This window comes from Salvelinus namaycush, chromosome 16 (assembly GCF_016432855.1).
Source record: "Salvelinus namaycush isolate Seneca chromosome 16, SaNama_1.0, whole genome shotgun sequence".
NCBI lineage: Eukaryota > Metazoa > Chordata > Actinopteri > Salmoniformes > Salmonidae > Salvelinus > Salvelinus namaycush.
In genome coordinates this window covers 17,442,313-17,466,338 of record NC_052322.1, presented here as the reverse complement: position 1 = coordinate 17,466,338, position 24,026 = coordinate 17,442,313, and the positions used below count along the sequence as shown (strand labels likewise).

The 24,026-nt window shown below is 45.7% G+C and overlaps 1 protein-coding gene across 1 annotated transcript in view; it reads right to left on the bottom strand.

The window, feature by feature from the left end:
- Positions 1–24,026, bottom strand: part of LOC120061201 (basement membrane-specific heparan sulfate proteoglycan core protein-like) — a 112,359-nt gene that overhangs the window by 53,225 nt on the left and 35,108 nt on the right. The window contains exons 17-45 of the mRNA XM_039010823.1: positions 23,395–23,591; positions 22,991–23,138; positions 22,567–22,694; positions 21,187–21,273; positions 21,004–21,068; positions 20,616–20,677; positions 20,181–20,321; positions 19,489–19,662; positions 18,380–18,553; positions 17,899–18,017; positions 17,613–17,724; positions 17,242–17,355; positions 16,894–17,021; positions 15,352–15,438; positions 13,212–14,321; positions 9,072–9,142; positions 8,859–8,926; positions 8,525–8,665; positions 8,045–8,236; positions 4,242–4,334; positions 3,975–4,064; positions 3,600–3,830; positions 3,280–3,393; positions 2,899–3,026; positions 2,558–2,644; positions 2,264–2,322; positions 1,888–2,055; positions 713–823; positions 382–482 (exon numbers count right to left, since the gene is read on the bottom strand). Of these exons, the coding sequence (XP_038866751.1) occupies positions 382–482; positions 713–823; positions 1,888–2,055; positions 2,264–2,322; positions 2,558–2,644; positions 2,899–3,026; positions 3,280–3,393; positions 3,600–3,830; positions 3,975–4,064; positions 4,242–4,334; positions 8,045–8,236; positions 8,525–8,665; positions 8,859–8,926; positions 9,072–9,142; positions 13,212–14,321; positions 15,352–15,438; positions 16,894–17,021; positions 17,242–17,355; positions 17,613–17,724; positions 17,899–18,017; positions 18,380–18,553; positions 19,489–19,662; positions 20,181–20,321; positions 20,616–20,677; positions 21,004–21,068; positions 21,187–21,273; positions 22,567–22,694; positions 22,991–23,138; positions 23,395–23,591 (4,500 nt within the window). The remainder of the gene's footprint in view (positions 1–381; positions 483–712; positions 824–1,887; positions 2,056–2,263; positions 2,323–2,557; positions 2,645–2,898; positions 3,027–3,279; positions 3,394–3,599; positions 3,831–3,974; positions 4,065–4,241; positions 4,335–8,044; positions 8,237–8,524; positions 8,666–8,858; positions 8,927–9,071; positions 9,143–13,211; positions 14,322–15,351; positions 15,439–16,893; positions 17,022–17,241; positions 17,356–17,612; positions 17,725–17,898; positions 18,018–18,379; positions 18,554–19,488; positions 19,663–20,180; positions 20,322–20,615; positions 20,678–21,003; positions 21,069–21,186; positions 21,274–22,566; positions 22,695–22,990; positions 23,139–23,394; positions 23,592–24,026) is intronic.

Below are 24,026 nucleotides of genomic sequence, written 5' to 3'. Positions count from 1 at the left end.
GGTGTAGAAAAACATTGGTTCTCCAGTATGTGTACCAAACAATTCAAGGGCCATTTTCTCAAAAGTGGGGTTACAAGTTTATCAACTTTCAAAGCAGATTTACTTTCCCATTGTTCCTCAACTGCAGTGTATGATATACCATTATGTAGCTTTGAGTCTCTACTTTTATCCACTGTAAAAAACACAATTTCAAATTGTGCTACATAGGACAAAATCCAGGTGGTGGGTCACAATTGTGGTGGCTTTAGGATAAGGTTTTAAAGGTTCTCTACCATTTTCTTTGATGGGCAAATCATTTAAGCACAATGCCAACCATCAAAGATATATTAAAATAAGCCGAATTGATTGTATTAATGTCTCCATGTCGGTAGCTAGTCTTACCTGGCTCTTGGCTGTGCAGATGAAGCTGACTGTTGTTCCAACTGTGACACTCCGTGCTTTGGGCTCCTCGATGGTCACTTGAATGGGTTTGGATGAGACAGCTGGAGAAAGACATGCACAGAAACCATTCAGTAAACACTCAAAAGTCCCAAGTTACAATTTCTTGAATTTTTTTACTGTCTCAACTTCAACCATATTTTGTTCAAGTTCGTTTTAACTATTCAACAACTGTCTGTAAGATCAGTGAAAAAAAATCACAAAAATATTCAAAATGCTATATTTTAATGAACGCAGTTAAACGTTGAATGATTTAACAATTAGAAATGCGTACTTGTGACGACGATCTCAGCGCGGCTCCTGTTGGTGTTGCGTTGGTCTCTGCAGGTACAGACATACACGCCTGTGTCACTGGGCTGAACACTGGGGATATGCAGCTCCTCTCCTGAGAGAATAGGTAGGAATATGGAATGAGATTAAATTACCAAGGGGAATGGACTAGTATGGACTAGTACCAAGGGGAATGGACTAGACTAGTACGTAGAAAACCCTTACAGTTTCCCATGAGTCGCATCCAGCGATTTTGGATCTTTTACTGTTGAAAAGCGCTATCCAAAGTATAAATACAGTAAAGTACACACACTACAGGGTACAAAAATATGTTTTGAGCAAAAATATATATTTTTACAAAACTGAAAACTTCAAGGAGTTGTTCTGCTGGGAATCTGTGACGTCATCACCTCCCCCCTTGCTTGAGGAACAATAGAGGAGCAATAGAGAACAAAAGAGGAAAGCCCCCCCCCCCCCCCCCCCTACACATGTGCCAAGTCGTGACTTACCTGGACCACCTACTGAGATGTGCCTTTTGTTAAGTAAATCAGGTGTTAAATGAGGTGAAAAGGAGACTGGAATGCCACTTGAAAGGAGAAGACTAGAGGTACACGGTGGATGGACTTTCTATTGTTCTTAGGTCACTCTCCCCCCACTTCACACCAAGTTGCCAGGGAACTCAGTCACCTGACAGGGTCAGTCAATCACAGGCCCTATCTGGTGGGGTAACAAACCCCCACTACCATCTGTACCTCAGTCTTTCTCTGCAACTCCAGGAGTGAATAACAAGTTGACCAACCGCCTGGCTGTAGCAACCCACAGAAGACTGACCGCTGGGCCTCACCCCATGGACACTTCCCTCTCTGGACATTCCCTACTGTGTAGTGCATTTATGACCACACAACCACTTCTACTAGTCCCATCTTGCTACATTGGTGTGTGTGCATCTTAAGTGTGTGCAAAAAAAGTGTGTTCTGTACATCTGTCTCCTACTGGTCATTACTACACCTTCTAACAGAGGCGCACGGACGATTGTATCTATATTCACCAATATTGGTCTTTAGTGAGGAGTGTATACTGTGCCGCTATATACAACAACAGTAATGTTGAGCGGGGCTCTTATACTAGGCCACATCATACTCCCTATTACCCAGAACTGGTCTGTCTAGTATACTATACCTTGTCTTTGTCTGACGGCGCTGTTGGTCACGGGGCGTCCGTCCTCCCTGGACCAGTAGTAGTAGTGGGGTGGAGGGCCGGTCACTTGGCACCGCAGGGTCACTGGGCTGCCCTGGGCCACCAAAACCCTCTCAGGGTACACTTTCACCACCAGGGAGGCTGCCGCTGCTGGGTCAGAGGTTAAGGGTCAAAGGTTAGGGCACAAGGATCAATCACAGAGACACTCTTGGTGGTTACAGTCTGGTAGGAAGAAAAAGTAGATTGATTTTGAGTTCCTTTTCAGTTGGTTCACTCAATACAACATGTGTCCAAGTTTACTGGAAGTTTTGGGTCTACTTTACACACATCTCTGTGTAGATTCCTTGTATTCCCTTACTATTGAATGGACGACACTTAATCCTGTCTTGTGGATTTCCAACGTATCCAGTTGCACAGCTGTAGGGGATAGAAGAAAGACATTCATATAGAGTCAACATGACAACAGACAAGACAGTGGTAGAATGCCAAAGGACACTGAAAAGCCAGTCTGAATAGAGTAGCCTGGCACTAGCTCAGTTTGTGTTGTATAGCCATTGGCATTACAATGACCACAGGACACTGACAAGACAGAACAAACAGATCTGGGACCAGGCTAGAATAGAGAGTTAAAGAGAGAGTTGTGTCAGCTTACCGCTCACAGTACTGGCCAGTGTATCCAGGCTGGCAAGCAGTACACTGATAACCACCGTTACCAAGGCTCTCACAGGTGGGGGAGAACCTGGCAAACACACACAGATAAGCAAGTACAGTAAACTCCAGTAATAACTAACCCAGTGGGATCTGTTCCAAGTTGGGATGTAGGGCAAAGTTTAAAAGACAGATATGAATGACTGAGAACTACATCTTGTTCCAATGGAGGACCATTTTGATACTGTTTATAGTTGTTACAGAAGCAAAGCTACGACCCCTTTTTTTCCCATCAGACCGAGACTGTGTTCTGTGTTCTAATCCTGTTAGCGGCCTACTACTCACTGGTTGTCAGGGTCGGTGTGAGGGCAGGCACAGGGCTGGCAGTCCTCTGGGGTTCCAGCGGTGGGATCACCATAGAAACCTGGGGCACACTGCTCACACAGCTCTCCCTGGGTGTTGTGCAGACAGATCTGGAGACGCGGGAAGATGACAAACACTCACTTGTTATTCAATGTACTTATTTCAAATCTACTGCTATTTTGGACCTGAGGCCATGTGGGTGGTGAATCTAGGATTCATTGTGATCTCAGAGGCTAAAATGATCCTACGTTAGCATTCCTGGTTTTAAATTAACGAGATTAACCTGGATAAATGAAGGTTAAATAAATTAAATGAGAAATGAATCAAAACAACTGCCTTAAAGAGATTCTCTGGGCTGCATACCGTGCAGATGCCAGTCTCGGGGTGGCAGGAGTCAGAGTGCCCGTTGCACTCACACAGCTCACAGTGGCCCAGGTACAGGCCACCTCCGGTACGAGTGTAGCCAGGGGCACAGTCCTGGTAGAGAGAGAGTTACAACTGTCATCACACATCACACCGTGGGCTTGACACTCTAAGGGCGGGTTTCCCGGACACAGAGCCTGGTCCTCCTTCGAGCATGCTTTCTCCAGGAGGCAAAAAAAAGAAGTCTGCTGAGTGTAAGTTTTAGTTTAATTAGTCAACATTGCCACTTGTGGCAGAGAGAGAGAGAGAGCTCCTCTTACCTGACAGGAGAGTCCCTGGTAGGCGGGCGGGCAGCGGCACTGCTCCACCTCCAGAGCCTGAGCCAGGCCGCTGTAGTTGGGCACGGCCACCTCCATGCTGACCTCGGAGATGCTGGACGACCTCATCTCTGTGTAGTAGGAGGCCCGCACCAGGATGTCATCCAGGTCAGCCAGCACCATCATCAGGTGCTCCCTAGTGGCAGGCATACCGTCTGGGCGACGCCAGTTCTCCTACAGGGGAGGGAGATGGGAGTTAATACTATTGTATCACCAGGATGCTAGTGTGACCTGTGTCAATGAGGAACGGATGGTAAAGGTAGCAATCAAATCGCCATTTGGGGACTATAAAGATCACAGCTACTGTAGAACACTGACCTCTCTGAAGACGAGCTCAAACTGGCGGGACTCTCTTGTCCCCTTTCCCCTCTGCCACAGCTGGCGAGCAACCAGGGTGATGTCATTTCCCTGTGGGCAACAATGACAAGGGCAACCCATGGCAGGTGAGTGTACAACGAATTGATGCGACAGCAGTACATGGAAGAGAATGACGTTCATAACTTGTGGGGTCCTGAGTGTGCTATGGAATGGATGCAACAACAGTAAATGAGATTGAACGCAATTTTAACTTTGGTGCATACTGACAATAATCTGAACATCAGCGTCTTCAATGGCTGTTCCTCTCTGGCCGGCTACAAAGGAGATGGTATACTTCAGCTTCCCACCATACGAGTTCACCTATTGTAGAGGTGGAGATAAATACATTTAGGCGTCTTAGTACATGTTTGGAACCTAGGCCTCAACTATTAGAAATGTGTCTTTCTGTAAGAGCAAAAAACGTGAAGTGATCATAGAACACATGATGTATTCCATTTCTTTAAGACATTCATCTTCTCCAATAAAAACTGAGTCATGCTTGACCTCCCACCACTTGGAGAAGTGTCTTAGTTAAACAGTGATTATGAATCAATAAACAAGTGCTGTAAACTACACAGGGTTGTCTGGTGGTGCCGCCCCTCCCTTCATTTCCCTTCCAAATCTCTGATAGTTCAGGTGGAAGAATGGTGGGGTGGTTCTGTGGCTAAACGGTTAACCAGAGGCTAAACACCCAGTCAGGGTGCAGGAGGGCTGGGCATGGCTCGTACTGTTACCTTATCCCCTATGAACTGCTCTGGGAGCTGCCAGTAGAGCGTGACATCCGGGTGCAAGCTGAAACCTTTGTAGAACAAAGCGTACTGGGGCAGAGGAAGGAGAGCATGAGAGAGCAAGCCAGAGACAGAGCTCAAAAGATACGCAAGGAGAGAGAGAGAGAGAGGCATCGCAAGCACAGTAGAGAGGAGAGCAGAGAAAGGGTTTACATTTTGGTCCTCTACTAGTTAACTACTACTATTAACTAACTATGCGTTAACGGGCAACTAAAACAACAGCTTCCAGTGTGTATAATGTGAAAATCACAGCTTGTAAATGTGACTGTGCGACAGGTGTATATGATTAGACCCTTGTACAGTATAATTATAGATTACAAATCCAGTGCTACTCTTTAAGTGAAGAACTACAGAGTACGACTTTAACAGTAATTGTGTACTGTGCTTTAAAGAGGAAAATGCCACCCTGCTTAGTCATGGAATTTATGCACATACTGCCCTTTTCAGCTATATCTTCTCTTTCTTGTTCTTTTGAAAAAGACCCAGGCGGTGAACACTTTGACAATACTAATGAAAACTGTACAGGATAACCCTGTGAAATATTCACTCTCATGATTCGTGAATAGATGACTTTATGATCAACCTGATCGGTTGTTGATTAACCTTCCTGGCTACAGTACACTGTATGTTATCACATGGAGGGAGGCAGTTTCCTCTGCCTGTGTTTGTCAAGAGCAGGGACATGCAGTCAGTCAGTCTGGTTGTCTGTCTGTCCGTCATTCAGCCAGCCAATCAGTCAGTCTGTCCATCCGTCCGTCCGTCCGTCAGCCAGCCTGTCATCATGTCTACCTGGCTGGAGGCCCCTGCAGGCCCGGGGCCACTGGGAGCACTAGGAGGACCCACTATGTTCTTGGTCCCCCGCTGTTGAGTCTGTCAACAGGACCAGGCCCAAAAAGAGAGTAAACCAGTCAGTAACAACCACAATAACAACTATGGATGAGCTTAAAAGTTTAAGGCTTGAGTGTTTCTCAGAGGGGTTATTTTAGATGTACCTGCTGTCGAGGAGAGTGACCTGGGGAGGCTGGCTGAGGACTAGTAGGCCGTACCAGGGAGGAGATACCAGAGAGGGAGGAAGGGGGAGAGGGGGGCCTCAGGGGGGTACGAGACCCCGCCCGATACGAGGCGCTGGGGACCTTCCTCTCAGAGGAAGAGGAGGGAGGGAAGGGAGGAGAGCCGGCTGGAAAGTTGGAGAGGATTGCCCAGATCTCATCATCCAGCTTCTTCACTTGTTCCTGGGGGAGAGGATGGGGAGGGTGGTGGGGGGGCTCATGAGGGTTTCCCCAAAGGAGACCGCCCACCATGCAAGGTAAGAGACACACCAAGCACTGGGGTCTGGGGGTGTTGGTAGGGAGACATGCTGTGTCATGCTCTTAACCAGGTCTACAACCCTGTGGTGTGTACACAACTTCACTCACTGGGGCCATTCAACTTTCTAGTTTCTACAATCCTAAAACAGGGAAGTCTTGACGCAAAACATCCAAATCATCCAAACACGTCTGCTATTAGACACAACATGGCTCTCTTCAAATTCCAGAGCGCCTCACAATCCCATTCAGGTCTGTTTGTAATACACACACGTGCCTTTTTACGACATGCATCTGGTAAATGTACTGTCAACATGTTTCAGTTGCTTTCATGCTGATGTCTTCCATGCTACAGTAAATATCCAATCACATACTGTCTAAGGGTGGTGGGATTATCTTTCAAGGATGTCATGGCAATTGACATCCCAAAAGGCAATCCATATCAGGGGAAGGGGGGGTCATACTGTGTGAGGGAGATGGTTGGGTTGTATTGTTGTCATTAGATGTGTTGTATGGACATAGCAGTGGGTGGCTAGGCTACAGTAGGAATACCTGGCTAGCTCTTTTGGACCTGGAGGTGCCATTACCCTTCGAAGACTTCATTATGTCCCAAACGGACGCATCCTTCCTCAGTTGCTCCTCTGTCCAGGCGGAGTCTCTCTAGTGTTGTGAATAAAGCAAGGCTCCCGTGATCACTTTCTAATTTCCCATGTAGGAGCCAGCGGAAGACTTTAGAACTAATGGAAGACTTTAAGAACTTAACTACTGTTTATGGCTATCAAAGTTGAACCTGTGCAAAACTCCTTCTGACTCATTCACTTCAGTACACTACATCTGAGTCATCCACCACGTGAATGGTTCATTAAACAGAGTGACGTCTAAGTAACCAATATGTGTAGAGTGTAACCTACTATGGCATGTGAACCTGAAATATTACTAATATTACAGAAATGTGTGTAAATAGAGCAATTACTGTATGTTGATTGCTGCTGCAATGGAGCTAAAACTAGGAACAATTTGAGACCATTGGAAATGCAGGAAATCCATGCATCTCAAAACACACAAACCTACACTCAAGAAAATAAGGGTATGTATGAAACATTTATCTAAACACAAATCAATCAGTACGATCAAATGACAAATCACACCAATCCTTTGTTTGAATTACAGGCAAACATTTTAGTCATCAATTCTTCACAATAAGTTGAATTTTGATTTTTATGTTTAAACTTCGTCGTTGGTGAGGGGCTGGTAAGTAAGCATGTCACTGTAAGGTGAATCCCTGTTGTATTCAGCGCATGCGACTAATACAATTTGATTTGATACTGTATGACTGGTCAATCCACAATCATCAACACACGACAAGCACCGCTCTGGTTTACCTGGTGCGCTCGTCTCATACGAGCAAGGAAAGCTTCCTTCTATAGAGTGGACAGGCAAACCAAGAGTTAAAAAAACTCAATTACACTCGAATGATGCATAAAGAACCAACATCTTCTCAAGACAAATAATGAAATGCATCCATGTGATGCTTTCTAAAAGTAGATGCATCAACAAACTGTACAGTACTGACTTCTATCTCAGAGACTGCTATGGCCAATGCTTTCTGATGAGGTTCTACCCCCTGTAATACATGGTAAATTCATGGAGCATACAACCAAACTATGTCTCGACAATTTCCCACTATGAGATTGGCCCTCAAACTTAGTGTTTTCTACGATAACTCATGTAGCAAACCCTTTCACAACAAAGACCAGCACAGACATTCAGGCAGAAATTGAGAGAGCATTTAAGCACTGTTAGGAGCAGGAATGCTAGAGGATTCAGAATGAGAAGAAGCCACTTCGCACCATATAGCGAGAGAGTGGGAGTAAACGTTGAGACAGCGTTTGTATCGTCTCTGATGGCCACAGTGGACAGATCCTCATCTGGGACTCACCTTATCCCCTTGGAAAGCCCCGGGCAGCTGCCAATAGTGGGGCTCCTGGCCCAGGTAGTCAAAGTTGCTGTAGGAGAGCTGGGTGCCGTCAGTGGACACCTCCACGGTGAATCCGGTGGAGATACGGTTGGTGCGCTGACGGTTGACCAAAGCAAAGCCCTGGAAGTTGCCTGGGGCAAAGACGGATGACACCTGCAGGACACACATAAAGGGATGATCAACCAATCACACTCAGAGAGACAGGAAAACCGTTTATTCAGTTCAGTAGAACTTTATTGGCAATTGCAATTGCAGCACTTTCAGGAAAGCTGTAAGTATATGTTTGTGTGTTGACTTGCCTATTCCTTAAATTGGCAGTTGTCACGTCTAACTCAAACAAATATGAGACCAGCGCCAGGCTACTCTCAAAGTGCTCTCTTCATATATTTACTCATATATTATTTTCAGGAAGTCATTTCCTTGTTCTTGTTGCCTGGGTACCTGGTCTCTGTAGTGGGAGGAGCTGGAGCACTGCTGAGTGACTCCCATGCAGAAGCAGGACAGGCAGCCATCTTTGTTGTCTGTGTTGAGGTGGAAGGTTCCCTGCTTACAGTTGGAGCAAGCAGGGCCCTCAACGTTCATCTGGAACACAATGATATAATGTGAGAGGTGAACCTACACATAAATAGAACATAGACTTGAATGGGAATGCCATTCAAGTAATTATATTTATATGGGACAAACCTAGAGAGATAACAAGTGGATAAGGATATAGGAGGGTGTCAATGCGGCTGGCGGTTTTATGAAAAACATAGAGAAGCCTTGGTTTGCTTACCTTGCAGCGACACACACCATTTCCATTGCATCCTTCACTTCCTCTCTGATCACAGTCGTAACAGTTACCTGTAAACATGCCATAGCTGAGCTTTTCACTCAGTGTGCCTTCATTCCAGCAAATACTATAATGTACACAGCTGCAATCTGTTAGCACGGTTAACACTGCCCCTGAGGGGATTGAGTTATATTTAATTGAATAATCTATACCTACCATTGAGATCATTGTTGCCAACAATACACTTTTGTCCAAGCTGGGGGTTGCCTGTGTACCCAGCAGCACATCTGAAATGGAGAACAGCCAACATTTACACTTTAAAACAAACATTTCCAGTCAAAGAGGATACACACAGGGAAGGACCAATGGGGGCAGGAAACTGGGCGAGCTGTGTGAAGAGATAGATACGTGATGAGGCTTGTCCTCGCAGCACACTCTTGGCCCAGAGTAGACACATGAAAATACACTGCTAGTGAAATACTATGCATGATGTATACATGCTACATTATTGGCCAACAGCAACAATTTATTCATTGTGGATTTCCATTGTCCATGCACTAGGCATTCCCCAGGTCCCCTGCATTATGAGGGGTTTATTTTTAAACACCACTCACAATCACATAGTGGCACATACAGCTTTGATACACCACTTGAAAATCCCCTGACTTTTGAGTTTCCCAGATGCAAAAAGAGGCTACAAGACGTGTATGTATTGCCGATGTTGGAGATAGACAAAGCACAGCCAATGCTACAACTCTCAACATGGGTCAAATGTTGAAACCATCTCTCTTCTCATAGGTTGCTAGAAGATGAACTGAGAAAGGTTGCATTAAAGTTCATTTTCCATTTTAAAATAATGTGTCACCAAAGTAAATCTTGATAAAGACAGCAGAGCAGAGAGAATGAACAGGAGAATTGAAGTCTAAGTGCAGAAAGAGGCATCATATCACAGGATATAACACTGAGAAACTAAGAAGAAGCAAGCTGAGGCACTATGTCCATCCACCAAAGCTCTGTCCAGCTAAAGAGCCCAATAAGCCAGGCCACCCTAGGGGAGAGCTACCCTAGCTGCTCCAGTTCTTACCTTGTCACTGGAAGCTCCACGGTTGAACAGCCAACAAACGCACAGCTTCAATGGGACTTTGGAAAAACCTGTCCAGTCTAACTTTACAGTAAGAAGCTAAAACGTTTTTTGGGAAACTATCTGACCAATGCATGATGAAGCAAAATCTGGGATATTATTGAGGTAAAGAAATGGGTTGACATTTTACATGTTTCATGTTGCTATTCGGGTTATGCACAGTAAGCAAAAAATAAATAATTTGAAGTACAATCACAAGGCAGCAAGGGCAGAATGAATGCTATAAATACATAATACACCACAATCACATTTACATACACAATCATATCGATAGTCATCCAATCGTAATAGCAGATGGAATTAAAACATAGATTTACACCTGAACATAGGGACGGCGGAAAGCTTGGGCAAACTCACTTCAAATACTTAACTGGCAGTACTGTATAGTATACATCAGTGGAGGCTGGTGGGAGGAGCTATAGGAGGATGGGCTCATTGTAATGGCTGGAATGGAATTCATGGAACAGAGTCAAAAATGTGGTTTCCATATGTTTAATGTGTTTGATACCGTTCCATTTATTCCATTCCAGCCATTACACTGAGCCCATCCTCTTATAGCTGCTCCCACCAGCCTCCACTAGTATACACATACAGTGCATTCGGAAAGTATTCAGACCCCTTCACTTTTTCCACATTCTGATACCTTACAGCCTTATTCTAAAATAGATTACATAGATTTTTGTCCTCATCAACCTACACACAATACCCCATAATGATGAAGTGAAAACTGGTTTTTAGAAATTTTAGCAAATGTATAAAAAAATACAAATAGAAACACCTTATTTGCATAAGTATTCAGAACCTTTGCTATGAGACTCGAAATTGAGATCAGGTGCATCCTGTTTCCATTGATCATCCTTGAGATGTTTCTACAACTTGATTGGAGTCCACCTGTAGTACATTCAATTGATTGGACATGATTTGGAAAGGCACACACATGTCTATATAATGTCCCACAGTTGACAGTGTATGTCAGAGTAAAAACCAAGCCATAAGGTCAAAGGAATTGTCCATAGAGCTCTGACACAGGACGGTGTCGAGGCACAGATCTGGGGAAGGGTACCAAAACATTTCTGCAGCATTGAAGGGCCCCAAGAACACAGAGGCCTACATCATTCTTAAATTAAAGTAGTTTGGAACCACCAAGACTCTTCCTAGAACATGTACATGTACCTCAGGGCAAAGGTTTACCTTCCAACAAGACAACGACCCTAAGCACACAGCCAAAAAAACGCAGGAGTGGCTTCGGGACATGTCTCTGAATGTCCTTGAGTGGCCTAGCCAGAGCCCGGACTTGAAGCCGATCGAACATCTCTGGAGAGACCTGAAAATAGCTGTACAGCGACGCTCCCAATCCAACCTGACAGAGCTTGAGAGAATCTGCAGAGAAGAATGGGAGAAACTCCCCAAATAGAGGTGTGCCAAGCTTGTACCGTCATACCCAAGAAGACTTGAGGCTGTAATCACTGCCAAAGATGCTTCAACAAAATACTGAGTAAAGGGTCTGAATACTTATGTAAATGTGATATTTCAGTTTTGTAAAACCTGTTTTTGCTTTGTCATTATGGGATATTGTGTGTAGATTGATGAGGGGGAAAAAAATTGAATCCATTTTAGAATAAGGCTGTAACATAACAAAATGTGGAAAAAGTCAAAGGGGTCAGAATACTTTCCGAATGCACTGTACTTGCATGATTGTGCTAAACCAATTTTACATGTACAATTTGTCCGTATAATAGGGGTAATTTATAAAGTCTGCTGTGAAAGTTGAAATGTAATACTCTCTAAATACTGTATGTGTACATCTTGAGGTAGTCTGACCCACTGGGCGCAAGGAAAATAGCACCAAACAACTCCTGTAAATACACAACTTTGAATATGGTAACTGTATATTATTTCATGATGCAGCTTTAAACACAATAACAATGTTGCCTCTACATGAAGAAGTTACTCTCAACTCACGCAGTCCTTTATAAAAAAAAAAGAAAAGAATTTGACTTATTCCATAGATACAAATACATAATAAAAATAAGCATAAATATCAGGACCACAAACAGGTTCTTTTAGATAAATGTTGAAATTTGTTCAAGTTTAAAAATATATATAAATGTACCTAATAATCAGGGATAATTTTGATTGGAATGGCCAGCCTTCCTAGAACAATGTGAAAAGAACCATCGGAACCACCTTGCTTCTGTTTCTTGTTCTTTTGGGATGATTTTTGATCATTCCTTTGAATTAGTTTGAGCAGGTCCAGAACATTGGACTGGGGCTGGGCTTTCTTCTTCTGTGGGCGTCTCTTGGAACTAGTAGTTTTGACTTTACTCTTCGTTGTTAACCTGGAACGCTTTGAAGAAGAGGCCATTTTGGTGGGTGCCAACGTGGTGGTGAGTACTTTCTTGGAGTAACTTGTTTTAGCTTTTGACACTTCCTGGACTTTGTGGGACGGTGGTGCCAACTGGTATGAGTCTGGAGCAATGGTTTCCAAATTAGGTCTAGAGTTACCATTGTTTGAGTCGGATGGTTTCTTGACAACTGTTTCTTTGATTTTAACATTGGGTTGAACCTTTGAATGAGGTGCAAATGATCGAGAGGCACTGTCTTTTCTATCATTGCTCCTAGCACGAGAAGCATCCTTTTCCTTTTTAGCAGCTTCATTACGTGACTTGGACACCTGTGTTGGAGGCTTGCGTTTATGGGATGGTGGTGCCAGCTGATATTTAGTGTTAGCCAAGTCTTCTTCAGCTTCCCTTGGTTTTGATTGACGTGTCTGTGTTGAGCGCTTATTAGCTGTCACATGAAGCTTCTTGGCCATCGTAGTCTTTGTTTCAGGCTTTGTTGTACTACGTGGTCTAGTGCTAGGCTTTGTTGTACTACGTGCTCTAGAGCTAGTCCTGGGTTTACTTATGGTAGTATTTTGTCTTGGGCTGGACTTTGAATTGACATTACTTTTGGTGGATCTAGTTTGTTTGACTGTTTTGGTGGTGGACTTATGGGCCATTGTGGCTTTCTTAGCAGGGAGATGGGGCGTGGGTAAGCTTTTGGGGACTGTGGCTCTAGTTTGTGACCTGGTGGTTGTGGATTGAGTCCCGACAGTGGATCTCAGTGTTGTCAAGGTTGTTAATTGAGAAGTCCTGAAGGAGTGTCGAATTGTGATAACCCTTGGCACTAAGGCTGTGGACACTGGTGGCAGAGCCATCGCCTCCTTAGCAGACCGTGCTCTGTGTCTGACGCGTTTCACCTTGTTCATCTCCTGAGCCAGGGCAGTAAACCCATCTATCACAATCTCCAGACGACCCTCCAGCCTTCTCAGACGAGTTTCCATGTCTGTGTAGCTACTCTCCAGTTCTCCCACCCTCTCCTTCTTCTCCAGGGCAGACTGTGACTGCAGCGTCTCCAGCTGGGTGCTGAGTTTGCTCTGCTGGCCCCTCATGGCCTGGATGCCCTCCTTGATGTCCAGGGTGTTGCTCTCCAGCATGCTGAGGCGCTGGTTGAAGCGGTTCATGTGGAGCCTCATTAGGAACTGGAAGCTGTGCTCTCTAACCTCAGGGCTGGGCGTGTTCAGCGATGGAACCCTTGGTGCAGTCCTATTCAGGTGGACTCGGACCATGTCAGCTATGGGGGTGGTTGTGGTTGCGTGAGTAGGAGTCGTAGGGTGAGTGGCTGGGCGAGTGGGAGTGGGTGGGCGAGTGGTAGGGCGAGTAGGGATGGTAGGGTGAGTGGGTTGGGTACGGTGGCTGGTAGTGGACAGTAGGCTCCATGTGGGGGTGTATGGTCTTTGGCTATAATCTGTGTCCTCCTCTTTTTCCTCATCTGGGTGTTGGCTGTATTCAGTGTCCTCCTCCTCATCATCTGGCTGCGGACTATAGTCTGTCTCCTCATGCTCCTGCTCCTCGTCTGGCTGTGGACTGTAGTCTATCTCCTCCTCCTCCTCGTCTGGCTGTGGACTGTAGTCTATCTCCTCCTCCTGCTCCTCGTCTGGCTGTGGGCTGTAGTTTATCTCCTTCTCCTGCTCCTCGTCTGGCTGTGGGCTGTAGTTTATCTCCCCCTCCTTCTCCTCGTCTGGCTGTGGACTGTAGTTTATCTCCTCCTCCTTCTCCTCGTCTGGCTGTGGGCTGTAGTTTATCTCCTCCTCCTTCTCCTCGTCTGGCTGTGGGCTGTAGTTTATCTCCTCCTCCTTCTCCTCATCTGGCTGTGGGCTGTAGTTTATCTCCTCCTCCTTCTCCTCGTCTGGCTGTGGGCTGTAGTTTATCGCCTCCTCCTTCTCTTCGTCTGGCTGTGGACTGTAGTTTATCTCCTCCTCCTTCTCCTCGTCTGGCTGTGGGCTGTAGCGTGTGTCCTCCTCCTCCTCCTGATCATAATCCTCCTCCCTCTCCTCCTCGTCTCCACTGCCCTCTGGCACCACATGTTTCCTCAGGCTAAAGTTGAACACTGCCTCACCACACCCCGGCGGGAGGAAACCCTCATAGTCCTCTTGCAGGTACGGGTCCACACAACTGTCTTGTTTTCTTAATGATCAAAACATTAAAATGAGACATAGGGCAGGGTCAACTTATCAAAACATACCAAATATTTGTCTACCCAGTCACCTCATCGTCATCTTTGCACATCGAGTAGCAAAGATTCGTCAAACAGACATGACATTAGAAAATAGATTTATGCCTTGTAGAGAGAATAATGTCAACGTGGCCCAGGCATAAACACTGGCAGTATTAGCCCACAGCTTCTAAACCTTTTAACAAGCAGCTAAAGCAGGAGACTCAGAGAAAGTTCTGGCAAAGCAATCAAGCTAAGGCAAAGGAGAGAAAGCAAAAACCATGTGACATAAGGTTTCCTCAGGACACAACTACAAGTCCAAACACGTTTCACCACTTACTGGCTTTTACGACAAGAAAAGTAATAACACAACTCATTACTACACGTGTAATCCCATGGAACACCAGACACATTTTTAAAACAAAAATGCCCATTGATAAACACAATGTCCGTTTGCCAAGCGCATTAATACAACACAGATATGGACCTCTCAAATAGCATAAAGAGCACTGCTACTGCGGAGACCAAACCCAACCCAGAGAAACCTTTACTAACTAACTGGAATGGGTGGCGTTGGTTTGAGATTTGCTTCTCACATACCACTCCACTAACACTCACATATCAATCATGACTGGTTGGAAAGAGGGATGCAATCGGACAGACATGCTACTATACCCGTTTTATAAAGGAAACAAGTGGGTGCCAGACTAGTCACCTCTGCTTTCCGTGCTTTGGCCAGCCCAGCATCCCCAGACCACTGACCAGTAAACAGCTGACCGTAAGGCTGGAAGGGTTAGGTGGAGATGGAGCGTGTCTTACCTTTCGCAGCGCCGGCCGGTGAAGCCAGGGGGACAGTTATCACATGTAGGCTGACCGTCCGCATCCTTGTAGCAAGACAGAGAATACCTGCAGGAAAGGAAAATACTTTTATCAGTCTTGTAAACCAGTATACAACCCTACTCCGTATTCTAAATATCAAGGTTATAGCTGACACAACAGTGGAACTGCATGACCAGTCAACGACAGATCAAATGTTTTTACAAAGAGCAGGTTGACCACAGAATGAAATATGATCTCTATGAGGTTGACCCATCAGGTGAATGGACACATGTTTATAAGTAGATTAAAGATGTTTTTTAAGACGATAAGTCTGGAGCTTGTTCCAGAGACATTGATCCATCTAAAGGTGTAGTTCTGTTCTGAAGAGCAGGGGTTCCCAAACGTTTTCACTCAGGGCCCCCCTTCTAGCATTGGGGAACATCCTGCGAATAATCCTGAGAATTTTGCAGGTTTAAATCTTATTTCCTACAACTCTACACATTTTGTCATGAGGTCCAAAGAAAATGTTGCAGTTTTAAAGCACATTTTCTTGCAATTCTATACATTCTGCCATGTCTAATGTGTATTCATGTGATATTTGAGTGACCAAAAAATTACAACAATATCTATGTGCTAGAAAAGCTAATCCTTCCATTCCGACCCCTTGCACCTCACAGTTTGGGAACCACTACTGTAGAGCATTGCTTCTCAACTGGTTTTGCCTTGGGACACAAATTAAACCCGGTTGTCTCAGTCGCGACCCAATATTAACATTGCCATTTTTTGTTGTTGTTGTTGTATTTTACCCTCTTTTTCTCCCCAATTTCGATCTTGTCTCATCGCTGCAACTCCCCAATGGGCTCGGGAAGTGAAGGTCGAGTCATGCGTCCCCTGAAACATGACCCGCCAAACCGTGCTTCTTAACACCCGGCCGCTTAACCCGGAAGCCAGCCGCACCAATGTGTCGGAGGAAACACCGTTCAACTGACAACCAAGGTCAGTCTTTAGGCACCTGCCAGCCACAAGGAGTCGCTAGAGAGCAATGAGCCAAGTAAAGTCCCCCCAGGCGGGCGATGCTGGGCCAATTGTGCGTCGCCCTATGGGACTCCCGATCACGGCCGGTTGTGATACAGCCCGGGATCGAACCGAAGTCTGTAGTGACGCCTGTAGCACTGCGATGCGCTGCCTTAGACCGCTGTGCCATTCTAGAAGCCCGAAAACTATTTTTAATACTAGATTTTGAAAGATTCTTGATGAATAATACTAATATACAAGGTCACTAGTTTGAGACCACAAAATCAGCAAAATCCTCAGAATAGAGCTGCCAATAAAATTGTACAGAGATTAAATTATTTAATGAGTTTCTACCACTTTCAAGCTGGTTTTAGTAATCTAGTTTAAGTTCAGGCTGGAGTACTTTTTCATTGAAATAAATACTCAGAGACAATCGACCCATTCAAATGCTACTGTGACCCAAATTTAGGTTGCGACCAACCAGTTGAGAATCGCTGCTGTAGAGTACACGAGAAGGACTGAACTCACTGGTTGCTGGCGGAAGTGCCAGGGCAGGGGCAGGACTGACAAGCCTGAGGTCCGTCCGTCACAGGGTTGCCGTAGAAACCTGGCAAACAGCGCTCACACCTTGGGCCGGCCGTGTTGTGAAGACATTGCTAAAAAAGGGAGACACATGAGAGGGAAGAGAGAGAGTGGTGGATCCATCCATGGAATAGTGAAATCCTATTATGAGCCCATGTGTGTTCTGAACCTGTTTCCACATGTTGAGATTCGCCAAGAAACCATTAGCGCATTCCATAGCAGACTTCAAAGCCAAGTGCAGCTGTAGCACTGTCCTACTGGCATACATTACAACCGGAGGGTGGAGCGACTTACCAAGCACAAGCCTGTCTCCAGGTCACAGCCGCTGGCGTGGCCGTTACAGTCGCACCTCTCACAGGTACCCAGGTAGAGCCCAGAGCCTGTACGGGTGTAGCCCATGTCACACTCCTGTAAAGAAACAGATGTAAAGACATGGGAAAACAACAAGGGCCATGGAGTGAAAACAACGCAGGCAGCACAGTTGACTGTCTTGCCGTTCCATTACAGCGCTAAGAATCCCACTCTGTGCTTCTTTCCAAGACGTCTACAGGACCATGGAACAAAGTGAGCACACTGGAACTTTACAACTAGAAGAGGTAACAGAGGAGGAACTATAAGATCGGGATGTACAGTACATAGATTTTTGTGGTATGCGTGTGCTGTACCTGACACGATGGACCGTTGTAACCCTGGGGACAGGCACACTCCTCCACTTCCAGGGCCCGTTCGTTGCCTGTGGAATGTGGCACTGCAATGTCCATCCTGATGTCTGAGAGACTGAACAACAGACAACAACACAGGTGAGGCAACAACAACAACCATAACAACATCAGCCACGTGGGTGTTTACAGTAGCGCCTACTGAGAGCTGTTTCCTAAATGATTCTTTAGAATCCTCATCATGTGGAATCATTCGGAGTGAATCTCTACAGGGCACCTGGTTCGGTTTTACCTGGTCTCAACCATGTTGTCAGCGTAGGTGGCTCTGATCATGAAGACTGTAGTATCAGCCAAGGCCATGAGGAGGTGTTCACGTGTACAGGGCTGTCCATCAGCACGCCTCCATGCAGACTGGTAGGGAGGAAACACAGGGAGAGAGAAACGACGCTCTGTGCAACACAGCCATGGCAAACTCAGGACTGGAGTTGGGATTATAGACAAAATTAGGTAATGGTAATCTAATTAGGTAATTTAAACAAGATCATCAACAAAGACAACATGTTGATGTTAAGATTACAAACTGTTTAGAATCAGTCAAAAAACAAACACTCGAGCACCTGAGTGTGCGCACACACACACACACACACACACACACACACACACACACACACACACACACACACACACACACACACACACACACACACACACACACACACACACACACACACACACACACACACACACACACACACACACACACGGTGACCCACCTCTCTGAAGGTGACAGTGACAGTGACGGGGGGGAGGGGCTTAATCTGGGAGAAGTGTTCCAGGAAGATGCCGTTGCCTTGGAGAACCACATCTGGCTGTCTGTCAATCACCAGGGAGCGTTGCCGGGGCTCGTAGCGCACGGTGTAGCGCAGCTCCCCGCCGTAGGCTGTCACCTGGCAACAACATGTCAGAAAGAGACGTTCAAGATTCTAGAACAACCATTCTCTTAACTCTACTGGACAGTGGAAAGGAATTTCACTCCATGAGACTAGCCAGGTCACGGGTCAGGCTAGCCAGGTCACGGGTCACATGATGACAAGTGCATGACCATGAACTCCAACCAGAAGTAGAGAGCTTCTCTTCGTTTAGGTACGTAAAGCCTCTATAGTTTCCACATGTTGAGAGAGCATGTGGACGGTGACATCTAGCATGACCACATTTAAATCACACCTTGCTTCCAGAGGGAAGACTACTCAGTAAAAATAAACGTGGATGACAGTTTCTCCTGTCCCTATAGTCTACTCTCAGGGTAAGAGGAGAAATACATGCAAGTGTAAAAAAAAGAGTCAAAGCCTCCAACCACTCATCTCTCCCCTTGTCTCTCATCTCCCTGTCTTCCCTCTCCCCCCTCCCCGTCTTCCTTCTCTTCCCTCTCTCCCCCGTCTCCCCTTGTCTCTCATCTCCCTGTCTTCCCTCTCCCCCCTCCCCGTCTTCCTTCTATTCCCTCTCTCCCCCGTCTCCTCTTGTCTCCACTCTCCCCTTGTCTCCACTCTCTCCCCTTGTCTCCACTCTCTCCCCTTGTCTCCACTCTCTCCCCTTGTCTCCACTCTCTCCCCTTGTCTCCCCTTGTCTCCACTCTCTCCCCTTGTCTCTCATCTCCCTGTCTTCCCTCTCCCCCTCCCCGTCTTCCTTCTATTCCCTCTCTCCCCCGTCTCCTCTTGTCTCCACTCTCTCCCCTTGTCTCCACTCTCTACTCTTGTCTCCACTCTCTCCCCTTGTCTCCACGCTCTCCCCTTGTCTCCACTCTCTCCCCTTGTCTCCACTCTCTCCCCTTGTCTCCACTCTCTCCCCTTGTCTCCCCTTGTCTCCCCTCTCTCCCCTCTCTCACCTTGTCTCCTCTGAAGCTGTCTGGTAGGACCCAGTAGTAGATGTCGTTGGGGATGTCAGAGAAGGAGCGATACACCACCTCCGAGGAGCCTCTCTGAGCAATGCCGTCTGTGATGGTTCTGGTATTGGCTCCGTTGGAGAGGGAGAAGAGCTGACCATTCACACCGCCACGGACCTGGGGGACGCAAACACACAAACACACTTTAGACCCATAACACCTCTCCTCAAAGTACAAGCTAAAAGGGTGCGGGTACATTAAGACAGGCTCAATGCACTGCTGTGGTTTGGGATGTGCTTGTACATTCCTTGTATTTCCTGACCACTAAAGTGTCTGCACTACTTCTCCCATGAGCTGTAGAGCATGCTTCTTCAACTCACAGTACTAACACACTTGATTCAGCAAATCGTCAAACACCATGAATAGCTGATTATATCAAAGTGCGCTGGTCCTTCACACCCAGTATATCTCCAGGACCAGAGCTGGAAACTCCCGGCTTGCAGTAGAAAACTGTTTGTCTGTTGGCTGACTGTTAGGAGTCAGTATAGTATGGTTACTCCCATGCCCAGGTATGCTAAGGCCAGTGCGTGTACATTCGTTTTTATTTTCAGATCCCTAAATGTGCCCCCCGTCCACTAACCCCCATGCCTTATAGAAGTTGTGTGTGTGAGTGCTAGTAAGGCCAGGCTACTGACCTGGTCTCGGCTCCACGTGGAGCTGACACACTGCTTGGTGACGCCCATACAGAAGCACTGCAGACAGCCCTCTGGGTTGTCCTCCGTCAGGTGGAAGGAGCCGCTCTTACACTCGTCACACTGCGACCCCACCACGTTGGACTGCAACACACAGAAAACATCAGCCACGCACATCTGCCATGTAACCCTGGCTGTCCAACCGGCTCATCATTCACTGTCTGTAATCATGAAGGATGATTGTACAACAGCAGCAAAGCTAAACGGGCTCAAGTTTATGACTGTCTCTATGAACTGACAATGGTGTTCAAGTGTTGGTGATTGAGAGTCTAATCTTCTACTACAGCATATCAAAACTAATACATCTAATATAAAGCCCCATTCAAACTATGGCCATGAAAATGAAGTGCAGTAGGCCATAGCAACGTAGTGTGTTACCTTGCAGGCGCATGGTCTGCTGTTGGAATTCACTGTTCCTCGAATATCACACTTTGAGTTTGCTGAAGGAGGGAGGGAGAGAGAGAGGGAGTGGAGATGGATCAACACCTGGGGGTGCTCCACCAACTCTAACCCCTTCACAATCACTCGACATACCAGGCCAATGACCACACCTTCTCAGCAGGTATGATTGATGTTAATAATTACACTGGGTCAAGACCAAGGCTCTTACAGGTAAAGTAGGACATAAAGCATGGCATGCACTATAAAGCAGAGTCATGATTTATATGTACAAATGTCTCTGGGTAAAACCGTCCAGGTGAATAACTTTCCTAACACATTCAAGCCTAAAAATGTACGTTCCACCCCCTCCCAAAAAACAAGAAACACTCACGGGTTGTAAAACATTTGCCATTGGGCTGCAGTGGGTTACCCTGGTACCCAGATGCACACCTATGGGGAAAAAACAAACACTTTCATAAACATCTTTTAGAACTATTCCATATATAGTAAAGCTAGCATTTCTTTAAAGACAGTGCAGAGGTAAAAGGGGAAAATGTCACTTCCTTACTTTTCACAGCGACGGCCGGTGTAGCCTGGCGTGCAGGCGTCGCACGTGGCCTGGGAGTCATGGTCCAGGAAACAGGTGTCGGAAAACCTGAGGAGTCACAAACAAACGTCACAGGATTTGTACATTAATATTTACAGCTGCCGGTTAATGGGTAGCGAGAGCGGTCACAAGTTGACAACACCAGCAATGAATGAATAAGCTAGCCCAGTGCTCTTCTGGACTGCTCAGTGAATCTACCCAACATGGATGTAAACCTGCTGTGTGAAAAAGCTCTTTTCATCTCTCTATCTCTCTCCCATGGTGTGTTTGTGTGTGTGTCTGTGTGAGTATGTGTCACACAGACCCACACAGGGAAGCTACTCTGAAAATATAGCTAACCAAGCTATCAATTACTTCCCACTGGAAGAAGTTAAGCTACGCTAAAGCTCCCCTTAAGAAAAGTATAGTTTACTGAACTAAAGATACTTTGAAAAAGTAGTTCACTACATCCCAAAATGATCATATGCAAATCTGAAACATTAGACTGCAAATCACCTGTCACGTTCCTGACCTGTTTTCCCTTGTTTTTGTATTTGTTTAGTATGGTCAGGGCGTGAGTTGGGGTGGGCATTCTATGTTATGTGTTTCTATGTTGGGTTCTTTTCAATTAGCCTGATATGGTTCTCAATCAGGGGCAGGTGTTTTACGTTTCCTCTGATTGAGAACCATATTAAGGTAGGCTGTTCACACCGTTTGTTTGTGGGTGATTGTTCCTGTGTCAGTGTTTGTACCACATGGTTTCGTTTAGTTTAGTTTAGTTTCGTTTAGTTTAGTTTCGTTTCGTTTGTTCCGTCCGTCCTGTTCGTGCGTTCATGTGTTTTGGTTCTCAAGTTCAGGTCTGTTCACGTCGTTTGTTATTTTGTAGTTTGTTCAAGTGTTTTTTCGTCTTCGTTTAAATAAACGTGATTATGTCTTCATACCTCGCTGCATATTGGTCCGATCCTTGCTCCTCCTCAGACGAGGAGGAGAACGAACGTTACATCACCAGAACAGATCACTATGGGGTCATATGTTAACAGAATGTAGAAACGTGCCTATTAAACACACAAACTATGTTTCAAGTGAGAATTAGGCAGGTCTGATGCCGAAAACGATAGGAAGTTATTGTCTACTTTTTGCAAAAAAAGTAGTGTGTAGTTCCAGTAGTTAGCTACACCGCAGCATGGCAAAAAAAGTTATTAACTACTGAAAATACTACCTAGATTTGAATTTAGTTCAACTACCACCAAACTACTGGAAAAGGTAGTTAAATTACTATTCGAACTACATGTAGTTCACTACTCCCCAACTCCCGTGTACTGTATGTGTGAGTGTGTGTGTGACCTCATGGTGACCCCTCACCTGCGGGATGTCTCAGTGTATGGGCAGGGACAGGGCTTGCAGTCATCGGCGCGACCTCGCCTGGGGTCACCGAAGTAGCCTGGTCTGCACTTGTCACACTGAGGACCTTCAGTGTTGTGCTGGCAGCTCTGATGGAGGGAGAGGAACGTAGTTCAGTTACTACCTCTATATTATGGACACTTGTCCACAGGTCATTGAACAAATAATGTGCAGCAAATGACTGGTACTTTTGCAAACAGCTACTACAGTCAGGTTAACAATTCAACCACTGACTGTGAGAGCCACCAACTCAATGCGTTTACTAGACATTCGCAACAGATTCAATTTACAGCTGAAAGACAGAGCTCGAATACAACTTCAAAGCTTTGTCATTCACAGCCAGGCTTTAGTATAATGATAACGTTGTGTTTTGAGGAGTCCTCACCAGACATTGTCCACTGATGGGGTCGCAGGCGCTGGCGTGTCCGTTACAGTTACATCCAGCACAGGATCCCAGGAAGTTCCCTCCAGAAACACGCTCAAAGCCAGTGGAGCACTGTTCACAGGACAGTCCTGAGTAGCCAGGGGGACACCTGGGAGGAACACACACCATGGAAGCCATTACAACTGTCCACAGAAACTATCCTACAATTCAAACACAATACAATACAATGCTATGCTAATTTACCATATACCTACAGTTGCAGGCACTAAAAGGTTCTAAGCACTCCTCCTCTTTTTTTGTCACGGTTTAAGTCACTTTTTAGTGTCCGTGACTCTATGGAGCGATAACAAACAACATCTAATTCAAATCTTAACCTCGGCTGAAGTCAGTCTATAGGATCTCACCTGCACTCCTCCACATCTTTGGCATTGTCATGGACGTTGTACTCCACAGTGGTGGTGTCCATGACGATGTCGCTGAGCGCAACGCTCACCATGTGGTTGTCGTAGACGGTGCGGATGCTAATGCTCTCCAGGCTGGCCAGCGTCATCATCAGGTCCTCACGGGACACCTGGCGACCCGACGAGTGCTGCCAGTTGTCCTACAAGAACACACACAAACCATCGGAGGTCAGACAGTGATCATGATCACACATGGCCCAGAAGGCTACATTTAAAACAATGGTCATTAACTGCACATGGAAGGCTTAGACAGCAACATGTCAGCCAGTATAGGATCATAGATAAGATGTAGACAAATGATCTTAAACCACTGATCCTATACTGCTGGGATCATCAATTAGATTCAGCAGATTTTTTTCTACAAATAATTTGTCGACTGCAATTTGACCGCAAGAAAGCCCTAATAGATCATATTTGACTAAAACATAATAATTTCAAACCTTGCTTACATTCGTATATGATCACATACTGTATATCTCTATTATGTGTGGGAATACCTTGGAACAGATTTCCAAAATTCAAATCACTTGCAGCTGATTTGCTGGTATTTATACAGTCTTTTATATCTAACAATA